The sequence below is a fragment of the Camellia sinensis genome, chromosome 7 (genome assembly GCF_055761805.1).
Source record: "Camellia sinensis isolate YWXY chromosome 7, ASM5576180v1, whole genome shotgun sequence".
Classification (NCBI taxonomy): Eukaryota; Viridiplantae; Streptophyta; class Magnoliopsida; order Ericales; family Theaceae; genus Camellia; species Camellia sinensis.
Window position 1 is genome coordinate 60,685,548 of NC_138967.1, and position 21,689 is coordinate 60,707,236.

The window sequence follows — 21,689 nt, forward strand, 5'->3', positions numbered from 1 at the left end:
TGGACCCCCATTTATAGCCCTTAAAAAAAAATTTCTCCTCTAAAATAATATCAAAACTATCATTGTAAAAAACATTCAATTTATTCAATTGAATGCACACCCCTATACCCCAAAAAGTCTCTCTTCCCAAAACCCTAACAAAACTCATGAAAGTGATTTGCTATTTCATCTCCACATATTTGTTCATGACTTGAGAAAATAAATATAATTTTTTTTATTCAAAATTCTTCTTTTTGTGAGTTCTACGATCTCCATGAGTTTCGGCTATCTGTTCCCGAACAAATAAGAAATGTTCGATTACCTGTTCCTGAACAAATAAACAATGTTCAAGCCCGTGTTCCCAAATTTCAGTCATATTTTCGGGAGTTCAATCTCGAAAAAATGACGAATATTTTTTTATTATTTTTTTTAAGAAACTTACTCTTATAAGGTCAATATCCTCTGAGCTGAGAACACCATCAAAGTTATGAATCTCCTCTAAACTTGTATTGTTGTACTCCTCTCATCTTATGGATTTGTGGTTGTCGAAAAAACTTTCACTATTGCCATTGCCTAAAAAGTATAGGTAATCAAATGATTTTCACCGTTATTGTCGAAATATTGCCGCCAAAGGGTTTTTAAGTTTTTGAGAGTAGATAGGTTTTGGGGAAAGATGGATAAATGGTGATAGAGATGAATGCTTTCATAAATCCTAACTCATAATGCAGTGGATGTGTGGATTTAATTATAAGATAGGATGTCTCAAAATTATTGATATCTTTTTTAAAATTTTTATTTGAGATTATTATCGTAATAAAAAAAAATAAAAAAAAGTAAAAAACAACAATCTTAATCCTTGTCTAAAATTTTCATATTGGAATGCGGCAAGAGGAACATGTGGGCACGAGGATGACACATGGATGATCCAAACAACCCACAAATCCTCAACGTTTGTTGTGTAATCCTCATACACGTCACTTGACCCAAGTCCATATACAACTTCCTCAACAAGCTTGTTTCAAACGCATTTCCTCTTCTTCTCTACCCAACAACCCCATTCTTGACAAAGATCAAAATGCCCATTTTCACGGCAGCATTAGGATCAGTCTCGGGCCTTGCTTTTCTCTCAAACCTCTTTAGCAGTAGTGACACTACCTTTCAGTCTTATCACCATTCCTCTTCACTCTCGTCTCTCTCAAACCCTTCTTTCAACTTTCTCAATTCTTGCCGAAACTCACCAATTAGGAGACACCCATTTCACACTTCTAAGGTTTCCGTCTCCGGCGATGCCAAAACCGAAGGCTCCTCCGCCGCCGCAGGAGTCATTGAAGACTTATCTGAATCATCTGAGAATATTAAGCAAGCACGGGTGTGTTTCATTCTCTTGTTATTTTCAATATTTTTTTGTGAATTTCTGTTCTTACATCTGTTTGATCACTGACTAAACTCAAGAATATGGTGAATGAAAGAAAATAAGATTTGGGTTTTTCATTTTGGTCACAACCCATGTCGAAGTTGAGACTAATTGTATATATGCATTGAAATAATCAGCATTTGTTGTGAATTAGGTAGTCATTTTGCTTTAATTGTTATTTGTTGGATCTGGTTTTTCTTTTTAGGCACAAGCCATTTTGAGGTCGAGACTAATTCTATATATGCATTGAAATAATCAGCAAATGTTGTGAATTAGGTAATCATTTTGCTTTAATTGTTATTTGTTGGATTTGGTTTTTCTTTTTTGTCACAACCCATTTCGAAGTTGAGACTAATTCTAAATATATGCATGAAATAATCAGCAAATGTTGTGAATTAGGTAATCATTTTGATATAATTCTTATTTGTTGGATTGTGGCTTCTTCATTTTATATTATAATTGGCCTATATCACTCTATGTAACTGAAGTTTGTTTCTTGCAAATAGTAATCATAGTGGTGGAAAAAATTGTTACAATGCACTTAATTACTCTCAAGGTGAAATTAGCATTGTGTTAGGATTAATGTTGCTATTGTGGGTATATGTTGATAGTGAAATGTGCGATTATTTCAACATTTGATAATCATCAGATTGCGGGTATCATGTTTTCAGTTTTTTGAAAGAGGTGATTAGATTTTCTCTTGATCCATTGTTGTAGCTATTTTCTATCACAATTGCAAAGGATTTTGAAATTGAGGATTTGGGATTAATCAATTATTAATTGGGTGTATTCTTCATCTTTAAGGTAGTGTCATGCTATGATTAATCTGCAATATGCTTTTTCCCTTACTATTCTTCTTAATTTTTAATTTTTTGGTTTTTATATTGGTTCTTTGAAACATTGTAATTTAATTACAATTTTAGAGGAAATATAGTTTGGTAAAAACTTTGTTCATGTGCCATTCATCTTCTATTTTCCCATGTATGTTCTTACACTAGGAAAATGGCGCTCATGCTTGTATATGCTTATACATGCAGAAATATCTATATTGTTAGTATATAAATTGCTAAAAATGATACTAGTTGATTACGTTGATCATTTAAGATAACAATTATTTATTTATTTATTTTGAAGCATGGCTACAAAAACTTTTACACTAGTCCCTTCCAGAACTGGGAGCATAAAGGAGAGGGTAATGTTTTAGATTGAATCTCCTCCTGACCCTAGATCAGTGGTGCTTACTAGTTATTTGGGCTTTCTACCCTGCCCTGTCACTATCACTTGTTAGATGCCCTTAGTTATAAGAAGAAAAAAAGAAACAAAGAAAGTAAAGAAAGAATATAAGCCTAAGTTAGTGAAGTCATTGGATGCAACATAATATAGCATCTCATTCATGCATGTACCAAGCTTCATAAACTAAATTGCTAACATGAAGCTGCATAACAGTTTTAACCACTTTACTGCTGCAATGGTGCGAGTGATGTATCATTATCTGTTTGTAAAAACTTCTGAAAAGAACCTAAATACCTTTCCCTATGCATTAGTGAAAAACTAAAATGGTGTCCATATATATATGTACATATATGTTCCATTAGAGTTGGATACTCTAGATTCATTATGTCATCTAACACTTTGTCTCTACAAAGAAGTAGAGGTCTGCTGATTGGAAGGTGGCAAAGGCTTATAATGAAAGTGGATACATTCATGAAGGAAGGATTGAAGGTTTTAATGGAGGAGGTTTGCTGGTTCGGTTTTATTCTCTTGTTGGTTTTCTTCCATATCCCCAGTTGAGCCCATCTCATTCATGTAAAGGTACTAATTCTCTTCTTTCTATCTTAAATCATAATTTTGGATTACATTTTCTATTTATTGTTTTATCCTCATATTGCTACTGCCTTGGTGTAAAATGGACTTTGTAAATCATGTATTATGTCACCAGCCATTTGTATTTGTGTCATGACCCAAACCCGCCCCTATGGGTTAAGGACATAACCGGCCAGTAATCAAGGGATTACCTATGGCCTCAAACCAAACAAGACGTAACTCATCAGAGTAAAGGGACCAAACGGAAGCAATTTAAAACTTTGTCCATAGAGCTGTGCTTACACGGCACATTATAACAAACATATGCATACATGTTAATAACCCACATCAGAATATGTAATAACGTAAAGTTCTAAACATACAGGATCATTCAAGTCTAAGTCAGCCAATCAAAACTATACACAACCGTAATCCGAAGTTTTCGCCATCATAACAAAATATAGCAAAATAGTAGAAGGGCAAAAACAAGTTTCGTGCATGAGACGTATGGGCTGACTCTTCAAAACCTTGACTGTTTCTCACAAACTTCCCTGAGGCTGGGTTTGGACCTCCCTTGGCTCACCTACAGACACATAAATGAGCGTGAGCGAAAGCCCAGTAAATAATATCAAATAAAGAAGATACACGAACAGTGTTTAGAACGGCATGCACCAAACGGTCTTGGGCCCAATTCATATATCTATCTAGTATATACATACATATATAGGTCAAGTAACTACGGTACCAAACACATCAGACGGCCTCGGACCCAATCTATTCATGTCAAACGGCCTTCGGCCCATTTATCTTTCATTCCTGTCAGACTGGCCTTTGGCCCAACCGTTCTTTCATTCATGTCAGACTGGCCTTTGGTCCAATCATTCTTTCATTCATGTCAGACTGGCCTTTGGCCCAATCATTCGTCATAGCAAACATTTGTCCATAATTCAAATTAACAAACTTATCAGACTTATAGGGGAGATAAGTAATTGGACGAATAACTTAATTCAAAACATCCTTATTAAGATATTACTCACAGTGATCGGCTGGTTGATTTGCCCTGGAGTTTGACCTTACACGTTACATAACACATATGGGTCACAAACGATTCAATCCGTTCTTAATTTATACACCCCTCTTAGGCTTCTTTCTTGTCTTTTTTATTCATTCATAATGCTCAATGCATGCCTAAGAGTACTTAGAAGTGAAAGAGAACGGAAAATGAAACACAGAACGCTTTTATAAAATTTCTGAAACAGGAGTCCCCGCTCAAGCGTGAACTCCTTTGCTCGAGCGGACCCGTTAGGTTTGCAAAAGTCTTGGTTGCCTCATTTTTACGCTCGAGCGTGAAGTCGGGCGCTCGAGCTGAAAGTCTCCCTACATGGCTCCCTGCTCGAGCGTGAATATCCCCGCTCGAGCGGACACCCATGTCTGCAAAACTTCTGGGAGCTCGTATTTCCCGCTCGAGCGGCGCTTTCCCCGCTCGAGCGGACATGCCAAATTCTGGAAAATCCAGAATTGTTCTTGAGACTCAAACTCGACCTCCAAAGGTTCAAAACTCATAATTTTGGTTCCAAAACATGCAAATACATTATATATCATGAGTACACAAGCAAGATGAGATCAATTGCTCAAAATCATGGTCCAATTCTTCCAAATTAATCAACATTTCTTTGTATAATCAAGGCTCATGCATTCAAACTTTACATGAGCCCCTTACCTACAATAATCAAACATGCATGTCAAGAATATGGTGCAAATGGTGTTCATTTTCATGAAGCTCAATTAAAACCATGCTTGCATGTATGATCCAACCCACAATCTTTCATAATTCACATATTACATGCTAGATTATGTAATTTCATAGGAATTCACTACATGTATGCACACATGGACTTCAATCTCAACTTAATCCACTCAATTCATGATCTAACTCACCATTTAATCTTCAATTCACAAAATCACAACTCAAACTCATGAATTAAGGGTTGATTACTCACCTAGGAGCTTTAATCTTCCAAACTTATGCTTAATTCTTGAGTTGGTCTTCAAATTATTCAAGCTTCAAGATCAAAACTTCAATTTGAGCTCTCTCTCTCTCTCTCTCTCTAAGCCGGCTTCACTCTCTCCCTAAGATATAAAATCTGATTTGAGCCTCAAAACAACAAAATGAGAGTGTAATTGGCCCTTTCTAAGCTCCTTCCCAAACACATTTCTTTAATATTAAATAATTGAGCACCATTTCATTAATTTAATCTATTTAATTTGATCTGAATCAATTTTCAATTAAATTTCACCGCAGGCTCTAAAAATTACGCTAATCACAATGGCGTAATCAATTTCGGGTTTTGTGGCCGATAAGGCCTTCAATTTTCAGTTTATAACAGTAAGTTGAACAGATATTTCTACGGTGAACAGATAGAAATTCAAAATCACCTATATTCATATGAATGGCACTCAAAATCATATCAAACACATAATCACATTCATAATAAGGATCAATTAGCATAATACGAAGCAGGGTTATCACAATTTGTGTGTGTGTGTGTAATCCTTATGGTTGTAAACATGTACCCTGCACTATATTCATGTAGCACTGGGTTTACAAGACATGCACCAATAGGTTGTAGACTTATAAGGGTCAAACACCTTTAATCGAGCTGGTATACTTTTCAATTAATGGGAGTAAACAAGGTAATAGGTGCGGGTGCATGTTCAAACGTCAGATCTTCCTAAGCCTAAATTTTAGGATATTGGGATATGCGTAGTATGAATACGGGGCCAAGTTTTAAACAGTTATATATATGGCATATGGTATAATAGTCTTAGATAGGATATTGTAAATTATTTAGAAATGTACTTAAAATTAAATGGGATTTAAAGAAAATATAAAATTTATCTCTCATTCATGTGAGAAGCTAGAAATGTTTCTTTGCTAACAAATCTAAGCATCTTTTTTTTCAAACGTCATATAAAATTTGAGAATCCAAGTACCTAATTTGGATGCATGCATCAGACATGAATCCCATATCCTTACCCATGTCATATCTGGTGGACACGAGTACATTGGGGAAAGTATGCGAGTCCATGTAATGCAATGACTAGATAATAAATAAATTATGATAATTGAATATGCCACTTAACAAAACTTAATTTGACCATTGTTGAGTGACAATCAAGTAGTTCATTACCAGTAAAGCCTGTATTCAAAACTATGTGACACCAATCAAAGAGGGAACTAAGTGACTGGACAGGGGCTGTCCATTTCTCTGAGGGGGAGTAACTATGAAAAAAATACATAGGAAAGGAACGGTGTCACCATAGTGCTGTGAACAAATGACTGAGAGTCAAATGGGGCACCACAGGTTGACCAAGATGATTCTGATGAACCCAGGCAACTTACCACAGAAAGATATGTTTGGGCAGCAAAGAAGAGAAGCAATGGCAGAGGAAAAAAGCAGCAGCAGTAGTGGAGCATGAAGATAAACAAAGAACAGAGAAAAAAAGAGGCAGAAACAAAGAACAAAAAAGAAGCTGCAGAAGTGGGAAAGAGTGGAGAAACAAGAGTAGAGAAGAGAAATAATGAGAGGGAAAAGACAGAGAGCAACAAGAGAAGGGGAGCACAACAGCCATGATATCTTGGAAATTTTCAAAATCATCCAACCACCAGAAGATGTTTAGAATCAAGTTTAAGGCACAAACCTAGTTCCCTTCTGTTAACAAGTTTCAATCCTAGTGCATCATGTGTCAAGCCACTTAAGTGGTTATGTGTGTAGCATGTGACCATTAAGTGGATGTGGACAACACCCACATCATAGGCCAGAAAATAAAACAATTAAAATTAATGCCCAAAATAAATAAGTATTAAAGAGAAAAAAAAAAAAAACCTATACTCCATTAAAAATAAATAAATATTAAAGAAAATATTGGTTGCTGTGCTGATTTGCCCATACTTTCATAAGTTGTAACCCTGTCAAGTCCTCTTTAGCCGTTCTACGGTACTAATTACTGCCCATTTTATTATATTGGTGCCCATACAGTTAATTCTAGTTTAATGAACTTTCATAAGAGCATCTCCAACGCTTAACTTCTTTTTTCATCAAATCTGATGAAAAAAATGACGATTTTTTCAATTTGATACGAGGCGCTCCAACGGTGAGCATCAAAGCAAAATTAGGGAGGTGGTTGACTGGGTGGTCGACCGGCCGGTTGACCAACCGGTTGACCGGTTTGGGCAATTTTTTTTTTTTTTTTTACCTGTTTGAACCTTTTTTGACCGGTTTGAACCTAGTTATTTCAAAGGGAACCGGTTGACCGGTTGGTCAACCGGCCGGGCAACCGGCCAGGCAACCGATGTATCTCTTTCAACGGTCAGTAACAGTGATTTGGTAAAATCCAGAACTTGTTCTCAGTTTGATACTTTTTTTGCTGATTTCTCATTTTGATATTCATTTGATGCAACGGTTGGAGCATGGAAAAGTATATTTTTCATCAAAATTTAAATCTGATATCAATTTTGGTTCACCGTTGGAGATGGTCTAATGCCATGGACTTGTAATTGCTAACCTATTGTAATTTCTCTGTGATTCCATTTCATGTAGAACCACAAAAATCCATCCAAGAGATTGCAAAAGCTCTAACTGGTTCACTTATTTCTTTGAAGGTATTGAATTTCATTGTTCATGTATGCTATCAATGTTATTGTGTCATTTTCTATTACATATATCATGTTTCTCAGTTGAGCACTTGAGAAGCACTTTTGAGTGTGTATTCAAGATTTTCACAAAACCAGTAACACACTGGAAGTGTATGTTTTAAATTTCTACCGCACAAGTTGGCCCTGAATGCATGGCTGTAAATCATGTATATCTCATGTTCAGGAAAGATATAACTGATGGCATCAAAACAGTTTATATCATTTAGAGAACCATGGTTAAGGGGAAAAAAAATGATAGATCCAGAAATTGTTATTAAAGGTTAGGATGGTTACTGAAGCTAAGGGGTATGCAAGACCATATTAATTAGAGTTGGGGAGTCAGCGGGATGAAAGTGTGACTTCTAAAGTTTTGGTCCAAATCCTGTAAGATTGAATAATGTTTCATTATAAGGATGGCCCGTTTGACCAAAAAAAATAAAAACCTACAGTGTATTGCAGAAGGAAAGTTAAAACTTGGAGTAAGACAGAAGTTCAGCTCTGGGATTTCATTCCCAGGAGTTATCTGTTTGTCTTCAATGATCATTTTAAGCAAAAAGGACCAAATAGAAGCTGGCAAATTGTGCTTTTAAGTTTCATTGGTCAGATCAATGCAAGGAGAGGAGAGCATGCAACTCTATTATATTCATGGGTTGCTAATATCTGAAAGGTGAGAGAAACAGTAAAGCATGTCATAATATAATAGGGAGAAATGAATTTTTTTTAACATTTGGACTATCTTGTAGAATTTCTTTGGCATTTCTTCTGTTTCTGCTATGTCTTTTCAAAAGAAAAAATGTCTTATGTTCATTTGTATTGATGTTTCTTGCTTTAGTTTTTCTCTAAAGGCTTTAGGTCCCTCATGTAACTGTTTGGTCTTGATTTTATATTTGTATGAGTTGGGCAGCATTTAAGTTGCTTATAAATGTTGAAGTTGCAGAGTACTTATCACAATCGTGAAATGGAAAATCTTTTCATTTTTGGGTTACTTTGTTTACTTTCCTTCCTACACAAGTACTAAATCCACAAATCACCTTGGCATTATGGCATGAAAACGAAACTTTCATCATTCTTAATTATTCTAGGTAATCCAAGCAGACCAAGAGAACAGGAAATTGATATTCTCTGAAAAGGAAGCAATGTGGTCAAAGTTTTCTCAACAAATCAATGTAGGGGATATTTTTGAAGCAAGGGTGGGCTCTGTCGAAGATTATGGTGCTTTTGTTCATTTACTTTTTCCAGATGGTACTTATTGTATTTGAGAAATTATTTGTATATTCTGCATTACGACAAAGTTTTTAATAGTGCATGTTAAACTATGGTGCAGGTTGTTATCACCTCACTGGACTTGTACACATCTCAGAGGTGTCATGGGATTTAGTTCAAGACGTAAGAGACATTCTAAGTGAGGGTGAAGACGTGAGGGTCAAAATTATTAAAATAGATAGGTGATTTGGCATCCTTTTGCTACATTTACTTTTTGCTGATCTTTATTCCATGCCATACAGTAACATCCATTGCGTAATTACATGAAGGCCAGTCATTGATAATTAATACATTATTCTGTCTCTATAACTTACATGAACACTATAATTAAGGGAATCAGATGAACCTGCAAGTCCTGCGGTGACGTTCAATAACTTTATTGTGTACATATTGATCTTGTTCAGATTATGACTACTGGGTAGAGCTGAAGTCTAATGGGTCAATTTTGTTTCTATTGTATCTGAGCCTATCATAAGGCAGGCCTCTTTTGAGAACAGGTTATTTTAATAACTTTTTAACTTTCTACGAAAAAATGTGTAAAAAAATAGAAAAAATGTGTAAAAAAGTAGAGAGAATGATGTGATAACTTATAGTAACTTTTTGATTTTTTGGCTAAAATGTGTAGTTGACTAAAGGAGAAAGTTACTACGTGTATTTCCAATTCTGCACTAATAATCAATTTTTTGTTTTTTTTTTTAAATAAATATTTTTGCATCTAGTTTGTTTCTAGCAGTCTTTGCCTTTTATTTATTTGTTTATTTATTTTATTTCTCAACTCTATTCAAACCTTGGTTCAGTGGTTAAATTCTTGGCCTACTAACCTTGAGGTTATGAGTTCAAGTCTAAGGACAACCACTTTTTGTATCCAATCTAATCCCTCCCAAACACCCATTAAGGGTACTAATTGGTGGTGGTTGTTTTTTCTTTTCTTCAACTTTATTTGAACATTTGCCCAAACTTGTAGTTCTATGTTTAGTGTCTACTTGATTTTTTTCTTTGTGTTTTCTTTAGGAAACTGCTATTGAAATTTGAGGTGCTACATGTAAAAGGTCGATGAAGGTGTTAAATTCATTTACACAATATAAAAGGAAAAAAATAACCTGGTTTTTTGGTTTGATGGAGTGTATGAATCTACTTGTATACTTACGTTATTTTTAAAATTTAGTGTTTTTTTTTTTTTTTTTTTTTTTTTTTTTTTTTCAGAAGGTCTAAATTCTGTTTGGAATTTGTAACCAATTTTTAATATTTTGTGCATAGCATAATGTCAGCATTGTCACTGACCCATAACCACAGCTAGATGATTTTCATACACACACACACACACACACACACACACACACACATATATATATATATATTTAAATTTGCAGTCGGCAAAGTAATTTAAATTCACAGATAACAGATAAGAGAAAGAGGCATTGGCAAAAGTAATAAAAAATGATGTTGTGAGGGATGCGCCTGCATCATTTGCCTTTGACAGAGAAGTGGCGAATACATTTGCTCATGTTGAGCACCAAAATCTGTTAACAAATCATTGAATACTTAATGTACTCCGTCCTGGTGAAATCAAGTCAACTGAAGAAGAGGCAACCAGTTCTTGTCCTGTAAGTGTACAAGCAAATGACTTCTTTATAATTCATACTATATTCTATATCATTGCTGTGATGCCATTGAAGTTAGATTTCACACAGAGAAGGCCTTGGGTATTTGTCCAATGATAAGAAAGCTGCTAATGTTATCACCTACAGTGCAGTTGAACATTTCTACATTGAGCATGTCGAGGTAGATTTGTCACTTAGAAGACTATACTCTGGACATTTTATTAACATACAGATCAACGTTAAGTGCCAAACTTCAAATTAGTAATGATAGACCTCCTTTGTAGCTCAAAATTTGCAATCCTAACTTTGATATGATGTGATTGCATTAGATGTTTGGAATTTTCTAATTATACCAATTTTTTTGTAACATTCTGATTTTATTTCCTTTACATGATAACATCTTTCTCAATATAATAAGTAAGGGCCTTAAATTGAGAACTTGTTGCAGGGAAAAGTCGAGAATTACATTGTCAATCAAACAATTGGAAGAAGATCCACTGCTAGAAACTTTGGACAAAGTAATTCCTCAGGTGTGAAAAGGGTGTGAAGTTTTCTTGTATCCACTTTGCTAATGTTTATAGCGCATCTCTCATTCTTTTCAGAAATAATTCAGTTATTGATGATAACTAAATTTACCAGGATGGGTCGGTTGTTACTGGTTCTTCTAGTACGAGCAGCCCCTATAATATTGAACCTCTTCCAGGGCTTCAAACAATACTGGAAGAGCTACTACGGGAAGAGGGGTATGATTTGCATTCATGCTTGAGTAGTGATTTTTTCTTTTTCTTTTTTATTGTTTTGGAGAAATTTTAGGGTTTTGAACTGAAAATATCGAACTTTTTAATCAATTGAAATTTAATTTTTTTGTTAGTATTCTTTGAAAGTTTATCTTAGAGGTAAAGCCTAACTCCTTATTCCACGAACATTTATGTTGTTTCACATAGCTGTTTGATAGGATCATTAAATCCTATTCGGTGTGCATTAATTACTTTAAATGCCTCTTCTCCTAGTGCTACTTCATTTATATTATTCTATGTTATTTTCTTTCAACATTTACAATTTCCTTTAAATTTTTGTCCATGATTTTCTCAACTACATTCCTATGCTCTCTCTCTCTCTCTCTCTCTCTCTCTAGCTCGAGTAGATTGTCCTACCTATTTCGTGTCTTGTAAATAAACTATAGATCATCAAATAAGTTTGTAAAGAAGCTGGTTTATCAAAGTTAATGTGCTTATTCTTTTCCTGTTAGCAAGTTATACATAATTATGAGAATTGTGTGTTGACCAGCACAATTTGTTCATTTCTTAACGTTCATATGTTCTAGGTTTCTATGTCAATCCAATTCTCTTAGACCATCTTCTTCACCAACACTATTCCATTGAAATGTGAAAATCCTATGTCTACTTCTCACTGCACCTATTCCGTTCATCTTTTTGAAAAATAATTCCTCTAACCCCAGATACATCTGTCAGTGCACCATGCTTAGGAAATTCAGGGATATATGTCCATAAAGTCTGATATAAGTTTCACTTTGACTGTCTTTCACAATTCCTTTTCTTCTAGGAAGCACACACAAACACTTCTATGGAGGTGTGTCATGTCGGACAGCCATGTTGGACACGACTCTTTGTGGACACTCCTAAAAATGAGTCCAACCCTAGAATTCTCCGAACATGACCCTCATCATGAATCTCTTCATAGTAACAATGTTTTGCATTCTTTGGAATGCAACTTGTGCACTCTAAATATATTTTGAACCATGTATAAGATGAATACATCATGTGTATTTCAATATTTTACAATTGTTTTGCATTCTTTAGAATGCAATTGTTACACAATGATATTTTGATGTATAAGTCGTGAAATATATGGGTTTTAAATTATAGTTAGTGCTATCGTACATTTTTTCATATATTTAATAAATATATAAAAATATAAAATTTTAACTTATTGTTTCTTGCATTTTTTGAAATTCATTGTGTCGGCATATATGATATATATGCTCTACTTAGGTGACCCAAGAATAATTTGGGTATGTGCACAAAGAAGAAGAAAAAGAAAGAACACTTCACTTATAGGTGTTCACTGGTCAAGTTAGTTTGGGTTCACTGTCAGCCCACCATCTGAACTGATCTCTTCCGTTGGAGTTATGATTCTAAACTGTAAGACAAAAATAAAGTCAAAATTAATTATTAAATCTCTAAATATAAGTTGATGCCAATAATAAGTATTAAATCCCTTTGTTTGGATTGATGGTTTAAGAGAAGAAGTGAAGAATTTGGAGCAGAAAATTTAGTTAAAATCATGTTTGGATTACTTTTAAAAAAGGGAAAGGGAAGTGTATGGAGGGGAGAGAGGACAAACATTTTAAGCACTTCACTTTCCCTCCGAAATTGAGAGGAAACAGAAGGAAAGTGAAGTGCTTCTCATAATAATATATTAAAGTACCTGATTAAGTATATAGCATCTGCAGTATCACTCATCTACATTTTAGACGTGCTTATAAACCTAAGACCACGGAGGAAATAATAAGTACACTATGGAACTTGTAGTGAATTTGATAGATGTTCTTTATTTTCTTAAAGAAGAGGAGACTGAGATATGCCTTTTCTGAAGTATCCATAACATCTCTTAGGGGAGCTCTATCAGGTTCCAATGCGCATAATCACAGTTCTGTTTTTTTTATTATTTATTTATTTATTTTATGTGTGTCTATAATCAGAACCTGCTATAAGATAAATGCTTTTAGTAGAGCACTATGACTGTTACGTGGAGTTCCCTCATTCTTAACTGCTGTTTGATATTTGGGCATATTATGGTATGACGTTTATGGTTTTCTGCTCCAGAATAAGTGAAATAAGAATCAGTCGGCAAGGATTTGAGAAGCGGGTAGTTTCACAAGATCTGCAGCTTTGGCTTTCAAATGTATGTTGCTTGTGTTCCATAGTATATAGCATCTACTGATTTTGGTGGTAGTTTTTTATTCTCATTTTGCATCACCACCACAGGCACCAGCTATTGGTAAGCAGTTCACTCTCCTTGCCCGAGCTGGAAGACAGGTTCTTTTACTCTCTCTCTCTCTCTCTGATCAAAATTTCATTTTGTTTCCATCAAAATGGCCGAAACATTTTTGTTTCCAAGGAAATCGGAACGAAACACTAATGGAATACTGAAATTCAAGTGTTTCCACTGAAACATACCGAAATGCATCAAGAAACTAACGAATTACAAAACATATTGAAAAATGAGTATTTTGACAACTATTAAAAACATTCAACAATAGTCATTTATTTACCTCTTTTGTCAAAAGAAAAGATTTGAGAAACATAAAACAATCTTAAATTTAATAGAAATTTGATAAACTAGAAACAAGAAAGGAGAGATGGAAAATTTGATAAACATTGTCACTGATATTTTTTCTCGATTTTGGTTTTTATTTCCAAACATTTTTCATGCATTTTCAAATTCTTTTGACATAACTTTTATTTTTTCGAAATGTTTTTCATTTCCAAGATAATCGAAACAACATACTGAAATTAAATTTTGATCGCTCTGTACCTCTCTCTAAGATACTTAAAATCATTGTTTTGTGATTCAGGTGCAGGAAATACAACTAACAACATCACTTGATCAGGAAGGAATTAAAAGGGCATTGCAGCGAGTACTGGAACGTGTCCCATGAGGCTCATGAATTCAAAAGTTCCATTCTGCAGAGGACACCATCGATTCATCGTCCCAAGTCTAACGTAAGACATAAGAGTAGAAGAACAAAATTAAAAAATGTGTCTGCAACAGGTTTCATGTTTTCCGGTTGTGCAGCTACTGTACATACAGAAGTCAGTTTGAGCAGAAACTTGGCCGACATTTTCTGTATATTATATAAGTAGTAACTGCATAGTCCTCCAACCGATTTTCTTTTTTGCTTCTGATTTGCTGATAATGAATGAATGAATGTATTTGTTTCACTGCATCTGTTTCCATCTCTACTGCTGTTGTGTTTGCTAGCCAATGAATCTCATTACTGCTATTACACTTTGATTGGATGCCGACCCGGTGAGACAATTGTTATTTTTTAATTTTTATTATTTATTGTTATGGAGGTTGCAAAATTGGTCTGCTTGTAATCGTCTGTCTTGTATTGTTTTAGAATTTTACATTTTTGTTTTTCGTGTTTTCAGAAATAAATGTGCATTTTGTTCTCTTTTTTTTTTTTTTTTCCTTCTTTTTTTTTTTCTTTTTTCTTTTCAAAAACCAAAAAAATATTCAATGACTACAAAAATTTAAGAACTAACATGGTTACTTAAAAAAAAGTGAAAGTAGCAGGCACAGAATACTAGTTAAAATGTACATTGTTTTTAGAAAAAGAAAAATCCTAGAAATAGTATTCTAATTGAGTAATGCAAGAGATCTTAAAAAATTTATTAAAATTTCTATTAAATATCTCACATGGGTGTGGGACTCAGACAATGTGGGTCTTATGGAGTCCTATAGTCATGTGAGACATTTGGTAGATTTTTTATTAGAATTTTTGAGATTTTTACCATTTTTGTTCTAATTAATACATTTCACCAAACAATTTTTATTTTTTTGGTAAACTGAAAAAATAGAAAATAAAGATGATACCAAATAAGCTTTCTTGAAAAGCTTTCATACTGTTTTCATTTTGTGTGAACATATTTTGGGAATTCATAAAACAATTTAAAACCTTTTCTTAAAATGGGGCATCTTTCACAAAAATTGTTTTGAAAAGTTTTTTTTGACTGAATTTTTAGTATTCATTTTCATTGGTGCAGGACCTTTCCCATATCATGTGTTTTATTAGGGTAAAATACATTTTAACCTTCAGTGGTTTGTCCATAAAACACGAAATCCCCTATAGTTTTATTTGTAACATTTAAACCCCTAGACTTAATATCAAACTGTAATTTTTGTTGAATCCATTTATTTAAACAGAACGTGAACTTCACGAGCATAAAAGTATAGTGCAACAGAGCATGGGTTACACTCTTGGACCAAAACACTTCTCTCTCCTTCATTGTATAAACATGCAATACCATCATCTTCCATGCAAAACCACCACCATCACCTTTTATTTCTTCCCTCATCTCACTACCATTACCTTCCATGCAAAATCACAACTAACCAACATCACTATCATCATATTCCATGCAAAACCACCACCATTACTTTTTATTTCATCTCTCATCTCACTACCATTACCTTTCATGCAAAATCACAACCAACCAACATCACCACCATCATATTCCATGCATAGCCACCACAATCACATTTTATTTCTCCTCTCATCTCACCACCATTACCTTCCATGCAAAATCATAACCAACCAACATCACCACCATCATGAAATCATACCCACTTTTCTCTCTGTAAAAATTATCCAAACCCACTTTTCTCCTTATGATTCAAATTAGTAACAAACCCAACCCATGGAATCAAACAATTAATATGTGGAAACATTTAAATTTTTGAAATAGCATTGATGGGATTCATACCAGCCAAACCCACTTTTATCTTCTCCAAACAACATGCACAAACAAGCCCGAAAAGATCAGATTTTCAGATTCAAACGTATCACTTCAAGCCCTTGTATCTCTTTCGTTGTAACTCTGTTTTGCCTCATTTTTGCTTTATCGGATTCACCTTACGGCCTAGTTTTCGTATCACTCCTCACACGCATCGTTCCATTCTTTTTGCGTTCTGTCGGAGCTTTGAAAGATGACCTTAAATAAGAATTTTTTCCCATTTCCAACATTTCTTTGGCCCATCTTTCGGACTCCATAATTTTCTCAATTCGTAACAAATTTATCCCGTTCTTTCACCAATCTCTTCACCTTGCTTTATACTTCATCCTACGCCACCTCGTTTTCTCACTTCTTCCTAAAATGGATGGTTACCAAAAATTGTCCGAAAACTAACTTCACACATTCCAAAGAAACATCTCCAAATCTATTTCTTTCTTTTCCATCATCCACCATCTTCTGCTGCTTCATTACACTTTGTAAAGGGTGGTTCTTGGTTTTGGCGAAGCTGGGCGATGGCGGTCATGACAATCCAGCGGTGACATGGAGCTAGCGGTGATGGTGATCGTGGAGCTCAATGAGGGATCTAGGGAGGGGGGGCCGCATCCCAAAAAGTTTGAAAAATATCATATATTATACTAGAAATTTTAAAATAATTTAAAATTATAGGAGTTCGCACCCCCAAAGTTTTTTAGATAATTTCAAAATTATAGAGTGGCCTCCCAATTTTTTAAACTATAGAGTAGCCCCCCAAAGTCATAATCCTAGATCCGTCTCTTGTGGAGCTTGATGGTAGTGGTGATAGAACTTGGTTGTGAAAATGGGTGAAAGGTGTGGGTTTGGTATTGAAAGGTGGTGGTGATGATGGTTGTCACAATGAGAGAGAAGATATATATATACACACACACACACACATATATATAGAGAGAGAGAGATACGAAATAATACAAATAAAATGATTGACTGTAAAATATATAGGTCATTTATGATTTTTTATTACTTTTGTTACGTCCGTCCAAAATTACAGTTTGGTATTAAGTCTAGGGGTTTAAGTGTTACAAATAAAACTATAGAGGGGTTTCGTGTTTTTTAGGCAAACCATTGGGGGTTAAAAAATATTGGTACCACTACAACAAAATGCACTTTTGGCGATCAAATTTGGTGACTAAAAAAAATTTAGTCGCCAAAAGTTGTGGAATTGGCGACCAAAAATTATTTTAGTCGACAAAAGTACAATATTTATTTTTTACTAAAAAAAAATTTAGTAGCTAAAAATGCCACAATTGGTGACTAAAAAATATTTTAGTTACTGTATAGTTAGTTTTTGCTACTAAAATTATTTAGTCACCGAATAAAAAATAAAAATTTACTTTTTATCTTTCAAAAATTTATTTCTAGCAACTAAAAAATATTTTTGACACTGTATAGTTAGTTTTGGCTATTAAAATTATTTAGTCGCCGAATGAAAACAAAAATTTACTTTTTTATTTTTGGCGACTAAAATTTGGTCGCCAAAAATTTATTTTCAGCGACTAAAACAATTTTCAATCGCCAAAGAACTAAAATATTTGGAAGGAGAAATTTCAAATTTTGGAGGGATTTATAAAATATTTTCAGCGACTAAAAAATATTTTAGTTGCCAATAACCATATGTATATATTATTCTTTCCCCATTTTTTTGCCCTAAATTGAATTTATTTCTTTGAAAGAGCTCTCTCTTCCCCATCTGTGGGTCATCGATCTCAATCTCTTAAGCCACTCTATATGTCCTTACCACCATTGCTGACACCACCGGCGGTTTTTGCTGACACATCTGACTATAAGCCTTGTGGTGGTGAAGCCAAAGAGCAACTGATCGGTAGTGGCTGGGCTAGGGCTAGGGCTAGGGCTAGGGCTCCACATCGATCGAGCCGCCACCGGTTTAACTAATTTGATGGTGGGTCCACCATCATTCTATGGGAACAAGCCGACCACGCTTGATCTCCAAAAAACAAAAAAGCACATTTATTGAAAACTTTGGGCGACTAAATTTTTTGGCGACTAAAAAAAATTAGTCGCCAATACGTTTCCCGACAATCATCGAGCGACGAACTGGCGACCAAAAAATTTAGTCGGCAAAAATCTTCGGTGACTAAAAAATGACTTTTGGCGACTAAAAATTTAGTCAGCAAAAGTGTAATTTGTTATAGTGTACCATGAAATTCCAATGTCTTTTCTCTTTACTGTAGACAAGGTGTATTTTGGAATGTATTTCAAAACTTGAAAATTTAATAACTTTTGATTTGAAACTTCGTATTTTGTAAAATTTATATTTTTGGAATCGTCTCGTTGAAAACTATCAAACAAGATATATGATGACTATGAAATTTTGAAAAGAAAAAAACATTCACTGAGTTTTCTGACTAAAAGTCAAAGAAATTTCACTGACTTAATTGTCTAATTTCTGAAATTTTTCTACGAGAAAATAAGCAATTTTGAAATTTCTCTTAGCAAGTATGAAATTTCTTTGAGCAATTTTGTTAGTGAAACTTAAAGTTAATTACAGTGACATTTAACTAATTTTAGTGAAATTTCTCTGACTTTGGGTTAATGAAATTTTATTTTTTTTATTTTCTTTTGAATTTCATATTAATCATGAATTTTGTTTGGTAGATCTTGATAAGAGGAATTTAAAAATTTAAATTTTATGAAAAATGGATATATAAATAAAAATTTATTAAATTTAAAAATTTTTAAGTCATTTTAAAGATAGTATAAAAAACTGTTAATACTGGAGGTCCTTTGGTTTGGTCTGAAAATGACATTGGAACTCTTAGAGGACTTGAACAAAACTTTTTTCTTATATCCTTAAACGAGTTCGGATCCTCTATCGGATTTGTCTGTGGGAGTTCCTGTAGTGCCCTAAAAAAAAGCGTCGTTTTGAGGGGAAAATTCCCAAAAAAAAAAAAAAAAAAAAAATTCTAAACAGAGAAGAAGGAACAAAGAAATTGAAAGAGAAGAAGAGAGGGAGAAAAGAAGACACGATGCGACAACATTTCGGCAACCCTCACCAATGCGACCACCTACCACCATTACCTTACGGTTGACGTCCTCTCCTCCGCCTCCACTAATGCTACCGCAGCGAGCCCCTTTCTCTCTCTAAAGCGGCAATGGTGAAATACTAACCCTTGTTTTCCGAGGTTTTGGCGGTGCGGCTGTGATGATAGCAATGATGGTGTAAGAGATTTCTGATAAGGTAGCTTGGCGAGGTGATGGTAGCGGTATAGCGATTCTGATTTGGATCCAATCCATTTGATGTTGTGGATCCAGGTTTCACTGTCTTATATAGTTATCCATGTCTTGTTTCCTCTTATATCTCTTTGAGTTTGGCTATTAGGATGTGTTGGTTGCGTTTGGAACAGGTTGGTAGCTTGTTTTTCAAACTATTGTTGCCCAGAATTTTGTTCCTCCGCTTGAGCGACATTTCTTGCTTTCAAACGGTGTTTGTGAATCTTCAATACTTTTGCAGGTTTGCAAAAATACTGAGAGTTTGTATTATTCACTCGAGTGAAGCTTCCTGTGCTTGAGCAACAGCCATCTATCTGTAAAACTACTGGGAGTTTGTATTCTACGCTCAAGCGGTAAAACTTATTGTGTCTAGACACTCAAGCGATACTTCTTGCGCTTAACGACCTGTGCGTATATCAGTTCATAAACATCCATTTTTATTCACTTTTTCATTTCTCTATCTCTCTAACATTTCAAAACCCTAATTTCGTTCACTCTCTCTCTAAAACTCTCCTATTTCTCTTGAATACACTTAGATTCATCAATCTTTTCACCCGTGTCCATTTGTTAAAAAGGTAGAGCTCAGCGAGGGCTTCGTTCTAATTGAAGCAAAGTTGATTTTTGGCATCTTTGAGTTTCGTACACTCTCTCTATCTTGTTTTCTAAGCTTGACGTAGGGATATCTCCACACTTTTTATGAGTTTTAACTTAGTTATTTATTATTTCTAAACAATATTGAGATTTTGGAAGATTTGGAACAAATCTAGGATTTTGGGTAAAAAAATCAAAAAAGGGGTTTTTCAAATAGATCCTTGAAAATGATTTTGACTTGGAAATTAATGTTGAGTTGGGAATGAATGGTTGATTTTGATATTTGGGATTGATTTTGGAAAGGAAGGGGTTTTGCCCTAAATACCTCAAATGTTGATTTTATATAAATAATGAGATTAATATTGAAATTATGAAATTGGAATCATGTTGATGAGGATGGTGGAGTTGGATATTTATTATCACTTACCTCTTGAAAATTTGGAGAATTTATCTTTACTAATAATTGTTTATTTGTTTAGAAATATCTGTTTTGAGCTATCGGTGGAGGATAGCTATGATTGTTGTAGAAATTACATGTGAATTAGGACAATTGAAACTATTTTCTCATCTATTTGCATTGAGCATTGCGGTATATTTATTTTGTGGAAGTGTATTTTGTTTTGAGAAAAAGGGTGAATCTGGGGAGGAATTGTTGTTATATCAAATAAGTTGGCCTGTGTGTCCAGGGTGAAAGTCCTGAAAACTGCATGTATATATGGATGCCGATCCCACGGACGAAATATCTTTAAAATGGCAATAGTAGTGCTTATACAGCCTACGTTTACATGGGTGCTGGCTTATAGTTTCACACGAACGAAATTTCCATGAAAGGTTGTATTGGTTTTGACATTCACAGAGTGTGATTCACTGCCCTATTTCTGTTGTGAGGAAATGATTTATGAACTCTGATATTAATTTGGCATTGCATGGTTTTGGAAAGAGATGTAAAATGTTTTGGCACATGCATCCACCTTATAACTTTGTTAAAATTCATACACTGTGTTGGATTATTTCTAATGGGCTTTGGCTCACCCTACGTGGAAAAAATATTTCAGGTACTGATGATATGTCTTCGCTAAGGCGATAGCTTGGAAGGACTTGGAGCAAGAGCTTCTTTTGTATATTTACTGTATTTATTTTTTGTACAAGCCCAGGGCTTTAACTGTATTAGACTTAAGTCCACTTTTGTTGTAACCAAGCACTGTCTTGGAAAGTTGTAAGACTTTAGGACATTCATTTATTTGTTTTACCTTCGTACTTCTTGTTGTAACATGTGCTATAGATTCAGGGTTAAACTTGTGAATTTATATCCACATATGTCACCCTCTTGTACAGGTAATTGGGATAAATAAAATATAATCATATCATCATGTGTTGTTATGTAATTAATATTGTGGATGATGTAAAGCAATTATTTCGGCGTGTGACAAGTGAGATGACTACACTCGACCACGCTCTCCAGAGAAAAGCAAGTCACAGATAAAAGAAAAAGCAAGTCGTGCTCTTCTTTTCTCTCTTTCTTTTTCTTCGTTTCG

The 21,689-nt window shown here is 34.4% G+C and overlaps 1 protein-coding gene across 1 annotated transcript; it reads left to right on the forward strand.

The window, feature by feature from the left end:
* Positions 1-878: 878 nt before the first annotated feature.
* Positions 879-14,721, forward strand: LOC114302085 (Nucleic acid-binding proteins superfamily). Its single transcript, XM_028247052.2, has 10 exons — positions 879-1,348; positions 3,046-3,205; positions 7,798-7,859; positions 8,975-9,134; positions 9,217-9,337; positions 11,205-11,286; positions 11,396-11,499; positions 13,603-13,681; positions 13,765-13,815; positions 14,355-14,721. Exons 1-10 carry the CDS (start codon positions 1,055-1,057, stop codon positions 14,436-14,438), a joined length of 1,197 nt encoding a protein of 398 aa, XP_028102853.1. The 5' UTR covers positions 879-1,054; the 3' UTR covers positions 14,439-14,721.
* The last annotated feature ends 6,968 nt before the right edge of the window (positions 14,722-21,689 follow it).